Genomic DNA, 9913 nt, shown 5'->3' with positions numbered 1-9913 from the left:
CTGGTATCCCCACACAGCCTGCTGCTAGGTCATTTGGTCGTCCCTCACTAACCCCCCTGTTGGCCTGGTTGCCCCATGCAGCTTGTTCAGTCGTCCCTTTTGTTGCAATGGTTGCTTAGGCTTTTATATACATAGATGGAACACAATAGAGAGCCCAGAAATAAACCCATGCCTTTATGGTCAATTAGTATTTGACAAAGGAGGCAAAAACATACAATGAGCTAAAAAGATTCTATTGCGTGTTGGGAAAATTAGACAGATATTTACAAGAAGAAACTCAAAATGGATTAAAGACTTAACTGTTAGATTTGAAACCATAAAGATCCTAGAAGAAAACATAGACAGTGAAATCTCAGACATTTCTCATAGCAATACTTTTCTGATATATCTCTTCTGGCCAGGGAAACAAAAGAAAAAATAAACAAATGGGACTCCATTAAGCTAAAATGTTTTTGCACAGCAAAGGAAACCATCAACAAAATTAAAATACAACCCACTGAATGGGAGAACATATTCCCTGATGCATCTGAGAATGAGTTAATATTCAAACTATATAAAGAACTTATAAAACTCAATAGCAATAAAACAAGCAATCTAATTTAAAAAAAAATAGGCAAAGGACTTCAATAGACACTTCTCCAAAGAGGACATACAGATGGCCAATAGACATGAAAAGATGCTCAACATCACTAATCATCAGAGAAATGCAAATAAAAACCACAATGAAATATCACCTCATAATTTGTTTTTTTTATGCTGTATGCATGCATATGCGTTTTTTTCTTAACAGAATGAAGAAACAATTAAAAAAATGCAAATAAAAACCACAATGAAATATCACCTCATATTTTTTTTATGCTGTATGCATGCATATGCATTTTTTTCTTAACAGAATGAAGAAACAATTAAATACTAACTCATGATTTTAGACATGTGTACATTCTATCATAACGCTTTATATCTGTGTAGCTGATGAATAAGGAAGGATTGATTGAAAAGAAAAGAAAACATGGGTTTTCTTTTATTTCCTTTTTCTTCAGTGTAAGTTGTTGGCTAATATAGGAAGTAATATAATTATAAATGATATGATAAGGTTTCTTGAGTGTTCATGTTTTTTTAAAAGTTCAATGATTTTCATTTCTATTTTTTGTATTTGAAGCATGTTCTTGTTCAATTTGTAAGTGCAGCCTTTCAAGACTGTCAGTGCCCCCACTTAATCAGTAGTCAATTGTAACAAGCTTCTTTTACATTTGCTTTGAGTCTTATCAAAATCCACATGCAGCTTGAGTCTACTGGAATTTTGTGATATTGGGACATTGGATATGCTGTATGTGAATGGGACAGCAAGGAACAGCTATAGACACACAATGTCTATATCTCCTTTGCTCTCACATGTGCTCCGTTGTTCTATTGGACTTACAGCACAAAAGTTCAAAGATAAATCTATTAAGAATTCCAAAAATGTGACAGCAGAGCGTTAAACCAAGAGCAGGACTCTTCAGAGCATGGAGCCTTGTGCAACTGCATAGGTCTCATGCAGAAGGTTTAATCAAAATTAACATATATTTGAATCAACGTTCTTCAAACTTTCCATGATTCCAAATTGCCTAGACAAATGTTTATACTAGTAAGATTTTATTTTCGAATTACATTTTTCATTATGCAGACATACAGAGGTTCAAATAAAATATTTCTAAGAAAATGATTTTGGAGGAGTGCTGTTTACTATGCAAATTATTTTGATAAGTTTTACAAGAAAGTTATTTCTGTCTCAGCTTTTGTCAGAAAATCTCAGAAAAATAAATGTTAGTGAAATATTCTCTTGGTTATTTATACTCAATTATATTTATGGAAAACCTTATATGTTCTTCATTTCCTGACCAACTAAATGCTCCATGACTTGATGGACCCTTTTGGGCTTTCTGTTACTGCTTTTTTGCTCTCTTCCCCTATTACATGATTTTGAAAAGGTCAGAACTCATAAGTCTATGCAAAATATTTCCAATCATTTTATACTCATGAAGCAGGTTTGAATAGTAGGAGTTTCTTGGGTTAAAAATGTTCAATTTTTCATGTTAATCCTCTAAAACTATTTACTTGAAAGATTTTCTTTTTCAATTTGTGCAATCATTTCTGGATTTGGAAGACATTTTCAAAAAAAGTATACATGTCTAATTAGTAAATATAGATGAAAATCTTCTCAGATACCTATGTGAAATGTAAATTTATGAGATAAAAATTTGCAATGAATATGTAATAAATTCCAATTGCTGGGTTGCTCCTGTTTTAATCATCCATGATCTATTTGCTTACTTCATTTATATTATCAACTTTATCTAATTTTAAAGAATATTTATTCCTCTTGTGCCTTGACCTATGTTTTTGAAGAAAAAATTTTATTATTAGATTCACTTTGGAGGGGGAAGAAGAATGAAGAACATTTTTTCTTAGGGTTGGTACACATTCATCAATTTAGATGGGAATTCCATTGGAAATCAATAAACAGAGAACACAAAAAATGTCAAAGCTTGTCAACTAAATGACTTTTGGAGCTAGGGAGCTTAGAAAAATCACCCAATTTATGAGCACTGGATTAAGTGAGTGAAGTGTAGCATGATCAATTCCAAATACATCTTACATGTGATTGTCTAACCATTTGTTCTCCCTTTCTATTTCATTCTCCTCTGCACATGATCTTTTTATTTTCCATCAAATAATAGGTAATAGTATAAGAGTCTTTAAACCAAATTATATATCAGTGTCTTGGGTAGAATAACACACTGTAAATTTTTTAAAAATTACATTAATTTCATTATCAATGATCAATGTTTAGATAAGTATTGGTTCAAGAATTTTACTAGCAAATCAAAGAAACTAGTGTTATAACTAGGTCAGGAATATTTGCCTTTTGTGTTAAAAAATAATGAACCAATTATCTTTACATATAAATTAGAAATAATATATTTTAGGATTTTACTTGTCTATAGTAAATATTCAATTGATTAATTGTTATTTTTTAAAGTACATAAAATAGGTCAGTAGAATTTTTATTTGGGGAACAAAGAAATATGCATTACTCTGATGACATGTAAATGTGCATGTGCAAGTATCAACCAAAGGTAGACTGGTTCTTTAAAAAATATAGATTTGTTTGAATTATTTGCCATTTTTGGCAAATATTTTGTTTTGTTCATAAATTATAAATTTAAATTGGATTTTACTCTTAATATTTTAATATAAGGAAGGCACTGAAGTAATAAGTAGTGATTAATTTATCTATCTATATCATTTATCTATCAATATATCTATATCCTATTATACTGAATATGATATCACATATCAATTTTATTATAAGGAAAAATAAAATAGTGAAATCAGTTATATGTAGCTATTTCACCAATAGACTTACTGGTAATATAAGTATATATTAATTTCAAGATTTCTTAATGATCCTTACTAACAAATTAAATGTGTTTTCTGTCTTCTATTATTTTCATCATTTGCCATATTTTTCTGTGTATAAGAAACTATATTTTTCTAAAATTGTTAGACTGAAAATCGAGGGGTGTCTTATACAGGGAAGTTAACCGAGGAGGGAGCTGTAGGGTGCATAGCTGCCCATACCTTGTCAAACAGGCTTCCTCCAACCACAAGTCTTATTGTTACTGACATCAGCTGATGCCATAATTGGAGGTGGAGGTGGAGAGTGTGCAGATTCAAGAGAGACCAGAGCGTTCTGAGACCATAAAGATGTCAAAAAATAAAAAGATAAATACCTGTAAGCGATTGTCTTACTCTGCAAAATTCAAACTGAATGTAATCAGCTATGCAAAAGAGCAAGAAATAGAGCTGCAGAGAGAAAATTTGGACCTCCTCCCACTGAGTGTATGATCAGACAGTAGAGAAAACAGGAAGAAGAACTCCTTAAGGTGCCAAAAAAGAAGAAGGCCTTAAGAGGAAAACCAGCAAAATGGGCAAACTTGGAGCAGAGGCTTAAGACTTGGACAATGGAGCCGTTTCAGAGGGGTTTATGTGTGTCAACAAAGTTTATTTAATGTCAGGCAAGAATGTTTGCAAGTGAAATGAACATTGTTGATTTTACAGGAAAGGCAAAATGGTACTTCAATTACATGAGGAGAGAAGGGTTGGCCATGAGAACAGGAACAAAGTTAGCTCAGAAAATGCCACCACTTTATGAGGATGATCTCACATATATAGACAGTGACCCAGAACACAGCAGTGATACAATAGGAGTTGAAGAAATTGATATGTCTGGAACTAATAGTGATGAAGAAGAGAGCAGTGATGCAACAGAGGCTGAATAAAGTGATATGCTGCATAATATCATAGTACTGATATGTAAACATTACCTGCAGTAATTACTAAATAAAAAATGTGTTCTGTTTTATGTTTAAAATATTGATTTCTTAATTTTGGGTTGGAAAAGCAGGGGCATCTTATACATGGAAAAATATGGTATTCCCTGAACGTATACATTACGTCCACACATATACACTTAATTTTTATTATTTCTCCAATCATTATAGGTTTTAATTTACTCTTGCTAGAATAAAACAAATGACTAAAAAATCATGGCAATTAAATGAAAGTATTTTCTCTTAAAGATATTTTGTTAAATTACATTTAGCCAGTGTTTAATGCACTGAGGGTACACTTATTAAATAATCACATCATTAGGCATATGGTGAACTTTTAGGGAGTGTCAGAATAGTAAAGAAAAGAAAATCATTCCTATTTTGTCATCCACTATCCCCCAAAAAGGGAAGAGAAAATATGAAAATATATACACAGACTTACACACTTATGCATATTTATCTGCATAGTATTGCTTCATTATTTATGGTTAGTAGCAATTATTTTTTTAACTTTTGCTTTTTGGTGTCACAGTCACTGTAATTTACTCCTACTATAAATAGGCTTAGAATTGAAAATGTATATTGCTGTATAATTTGAAGATCCTCAATTCATTTAGTTTATTTGTATATAGCCTTATTTGTATATAGCCTGAAGTGAGGTTAACCATTAATCAATACCTTCTAATATAATGGTCTAAAATTTGAGATACCAATGACACATTTAGCATTTTGAACATATTTTAAAATCTTGGTTTAGGCTGTGATCTGTAGTGTTATAAATTGATAATATAAGTTGCTCACTATATAATATTTTAGTGCTTACAGTTATTACATTTTAAAATTTAATTCCTTTTTATATCCAACAAATATTTTTTCAAGTCTTTGACCAGTTGGCTTTATGTCATACTTAGCTCAACTCAATATCCCTATGAAGGAATCTTGGGATGGAGAGGAATTGTATAAAATTAAAGGTCTTCTATAGAAATATAAAACTGTTAGAATAATGATTTAAAAATTAAACTAATTAGAACAGAAAAATTACTAAAGTTAGTAGGATCTGAAAACTGTGATAAATGGAAAGAGAGACACTATCTCTTTCAGGCAGGAGTTGCAAAAAAAAAAAAAATTGCAGAGGAACAGTGTTAATTTGATAGAAAAAATGAGGGGATAAAGGCAGCACACTTTTTAGTTGTGCCCTGTGGGTCTGTCAAGTTCACTGAGCTCTTTTTTATGTTTCCTGTCTCATTATCTAATAACTTGAAGCTCAAAAGTGACAAAGTTAAGGAGTTTAAATTTAGGAAGAAAGATAGCAGAGCATTTAGGTTTTATTTTAGCTTTTTCACCTCCAATTTGCAATTCTCCAATTGTTGGAGAGGGAAAGAATTGTGTATTTCACTGGGACTTTGGAAGCCTAATTTTTTTAAACATATTTTTTTGATTTTAGAGAGAGGGGGGGACAGAGAGAGTTAGAAACATTGATGAGAGAGAAATATCAATCAGCTGCCTCCTGCATGCCCCCCACTGGGGATCGAGCCCACAACCCAGGAATCTGCCCTGATTGGGAATTGAACCATGACCTCCTGGTTCATGGTCTCACACTCAACCACTGAGCCCCACCAGCTAGGCTGGAAGCCTATTTGTAACAATAGTATGGGCAGGTTAAGATATTTTTAAAAAATCAAAACTGTTTATTAAAATACTTTTATATTAAACTATGTTATGTATGTATTGTAATCACTCAATTTTATTGAATGTGGACAATAGACCAATATGTTACTGCATACTTTCTAGTGTGAATGGAAGTGGAAAAACCATTCTGGGAGTCACAAGACTTGACCAAATTTGGTGGATATCACTTTCAATATTGTTTATTAAAGTAGGTATTTCAAGTTTTTAGCATAAATTGTTATAGTCTGTAAGCTTTCACATGGAGTAGGTGATCTTTCTCAATGCTTAGGATGGGTATACATTTATTTTTAAAAAGGCAATTAATGGTTATATCTATATTAAAATACATTATTATTTAAATCATTGATTTTTAGTGAACATGCAGGATATTATTGAAGACACAGCACATTTTATATAAAGAAAATAAAAACTCCAGCAAAATCGGAAATTGAAGGATTTACAGCCTCATTATGAGCAGACGTTATTTGATTAAAGGAGAAAAGAGGTGAGGTGACCTAGCAGCAACACCAGATATAATTTTATAGTAAAAATCAGAGCTAAATAATGCTATGTCAACAATTACGCAAATAAGTATTTGACCTTCTAATTTCAATTCATTACAAATGTTATATAAGGAGCTAGGCTTCCACCTGAAAGGAAAACAAAATTCTGAGAAAGAATTTGACATGGACTGTGGAATCTCAGAGGAAAGGTGGGGATAGGTGGGAGGGTGGGGAGAGATTAACCGAAGACTTTATATGCATATGTGCATAAACCATGGACACAGATAATAGCATGGTGAAGGCCTGGGGTTGGGGGCATGTGTGGGCTAGAAGGGCTTAATGGGGGAAAAAGGGACATCAGTAATACTTTCAATAATAATGATAAATTTTAAAAAAAGAATTTGGCTCAGAGCAGGAGTTTCTATTCTGCTCTGATAGCTGGTCAAGTATGTACCCTATATACTTTTTAAAAATATGTTTTTATTGATTTCAGAGAGAGGAGAGAGAGAGAGAGATAGCAATATCAGTGATTGGAGAGAATTGATTAGCTGCCTCCTGAATTGCCCCCACTGGGGATGGAGCCTGCAACCTGGGCATGTGTCTTGATCAGGAATGGAACCATGACCTCCTGGTTCATGGGTTGACACTCAACCACTGAGCCACTCCAGCTGGTCTGTACCCTAATTTTGATATTACTTGATGCACAGAATAGTGTGTCCTAAACTTTTTCAGATTAAATTGTCTGTATCAGTTTAAAAAATGCATTATTTAACCATTTTTTTCCTCAGAAGGAACTACGTACATAATAAACGATGGGCCTGCCTTGATTTGTTTTCAGACAAGCATTAATCCCAATCACTTCTGCCAAACTCTATTTGTTGATTCTCTATGTTGCTTTACATATAAAATGTTAAACATTTATATAATGCAAGTAATTGGGGAGGTGTTTAAATCATTATGCCAAATTTTAATAAATGGTAAGTAATTCAGCCAGTAAAGTCTAGTGCATTTGGAAACTAGAGCAGGTAAAATATGGTTAACTTGTGGTCCAGGAATAAAGGAAAAGAATGTTTTTTTTATGGAAGAAAGCAAGAAGTTAGGATAAATTATTTTGAACAAAAGTTCAAAATAATGGGGAGGAATACGAGAGTTGCAATTGGTAGGTAGCAGTTTCTCATTGGTTGCAGGCAAGGACAGCTTGTTGCCAATAGAGAGGAAATATTTCTTCTTCTTGCTGCACTATGTTGCTGTGATAAGTGATATGTGAGAGCCCTCCCTTCATGGATTTCTGACTTCAGTGTTGAGTTTGGATTTCTTTTCTTTTTTTTAAATATATTTTATTGTTTTTTTACAGAGAGTAAGGGAGAGGGATAGAGAGTGGAGACGGATAGAGGGGTAGAAACATTGATGGGAGAGAAACATCAATCAGCTGCCTCCTGCACACCTCCTACTGGGGATGTGCCCGCAACCAAGGTACATGCCCTTGACCAGAATCGAACCTGGGACCTTTCAGTCCGCAGGCCCACGCTCTGAGCCAAACCGGTTAGGGCAAGTTGGGATTTTTTAACACATTTTTTACACCATATTCTCAGGAGGTGCTGTTAAGGACAAGTTGGTCCATATTCAAATACTGGCACAGGCTAATGATGGTTGAAAGTTCTGGGCCCTGTAGAAAGGAGAGAAATTTAAAGCTTGGTCAAGTCATATTAACAGGTATTTTGCCCAGATTGTTCAGTGGGTACAAATAGTTAATCATTAATGAAGCACTGAATGGGAATTTGGAAAGTCTATATATGAACTTTTAATAGGTAAGAAAGAAAGGCATCTGTGAGTCTTATATGTCATATGGAAGGAGGTGGTTGTTTTCAGTAAGGCATTTCTGAAAACATATTTGCCATATCGATTCTGCAACAGATTGAATTGGATCTGAATGCTACTCAGGCCTTGGTCCTGGCACCTACTAGAGAACTGGCACAGCAGATACATAAGGTAGTCATGGCTTTAGGAGACTATATGGGTGCCTCCTGCCATGGCTGCATTGAGGGTACCAATGTGCGTGCAGAGGTGCATAAGCTGCAGATGGAAGCTCCCCATATCATCGTGGGCACCCTAGGATGTGTGTTTGACATGCTTAATCGCAGATATCTGTCTCCCAAATACATGAAGATGTTTGTACTGGATGAAGCTGATGAAATGTTAAGCCGTGCGTTCAAGGACCAGATCTACTGGTATGACATATTCCAAAAGCTCAACAGCAACACCCAGGTGGTATTTCTGCCAGCTACAATGCCTTCTGGTGTGCTTGAGGTGACCAAGAAGTTCATGAGGGACCCCATTCGGATGCTTGTCAAGAAGGAAGAGTTGACTCTGGAGGGTATCTGCCAATTCTACATCAATATGGAAAGAGAGAAGTGGAAGCTGGACACATTGTGTGACTTATATGAAACCCTCACCATCACCCAGGCAGTCATCTTCATCAACACTCAAAGAAAGGTTGATTGGCTCACTGATAAGATGCACTCCCGAGACTTCACTGTCTCTGCCATGCATGGAGATATGGACCAAAAGGAACGAGATGTAATCATGTAATGTTCCTTAACATTGCTGCTTTCCCCAAGCACAGGACTCATGTACTGTTTAAAATTACCAAAAGGAATGGTTGAATGAATTATTCATTTTTTATAATCTATAGTGTGATATGTATGACTATTTATGAATCTACATATCTACCTCCATCTTTATGTGTTATATTGATATTGACATGTCTGTTTATATGTATCTTTCTGCAAGAGTATGAGCTGTTCAATTTTTTAACATGTCTAATTGTATAAGAATAACCTGTGCATTGTAGCATATTCATCATCCATGCCATGTGACCACAATATGCCAGTGTCACCCTTAATGTATTCTGACAATAAAAAAATACTCCCACCTCATACTCCAAATGCTCCGTAGCAGAGCAATTCTTTTTATTTGAGAGTCATTAGAATGCAGATATCATGATTGTATTATAGATTCCACATACTAAAGCTACATTTTAATATAATATTCTGTATTTGTTCTCACATGCCATATGCATTTTAAACTGCTTTATTGCATACATAAATACCAGAAAATACTTGTTTTATTTTATATGATCTCTTTGACCATAAATGATTCACCTAATCCAACCATAGGACAGAAATTCTATTTACCTTATCAGCTATTGGAATCCTCCTGGCAAATATAACCTCAGGGGAGTCTTATGAGAATTTTTAATAAATTAATTTCATGGTCATAAATAAAAAGAAAGCAAAGGGGAAGTTATAATATTGCTTTGTCTGGACATTTTTTAAAGTCTATATAATGTGAGACCAAAATAGCTCA

General features: G+C 33.9%; 1 protein-coding gene across 1 annotated transcript; it reads left to right on the top strand.

The window, feature by feature from the left end:
- Nucleotides 1–8193: 8193 nt before the first annotated feature.
- LOC102245259 (eukaryotic initiation factor 4A-I) lies at nt 8194–9136 on the top strand. Its single transcript, XM_005877129.1, has 2 exons — nt 8194–8260; nt 8421–9136. The coding sequence occupies exons 1-2, from the start codon at nt 8194–8196 to the stop codon at nt 9134–9136; spliced, it is 783 nt and encodes a 260-aa protein (XP_005877191.1).
- Nucleotides 9137–9913: the final 777 nt, after the last annotated feature.

The sequence above is a fragment of the Myotis brandtii genome, unplaced genomic scaffold, assembly GCF_000412655.1.
Source record: "Myotis brandtii unplaced genomic scaffold, ASM41265v1 scaffold507, whole genome shotgun sequence".
NCBI lineage: Eukaryota > Metazoa > Chordata > Mammalia > Chiroptera > Vespertilionidae > Myotis > Myotis brandtii.
Note: the sequence above shows the minus strand (reverse complement) of the source record. Positions and strands in the feature narration are given on the sequence as shown.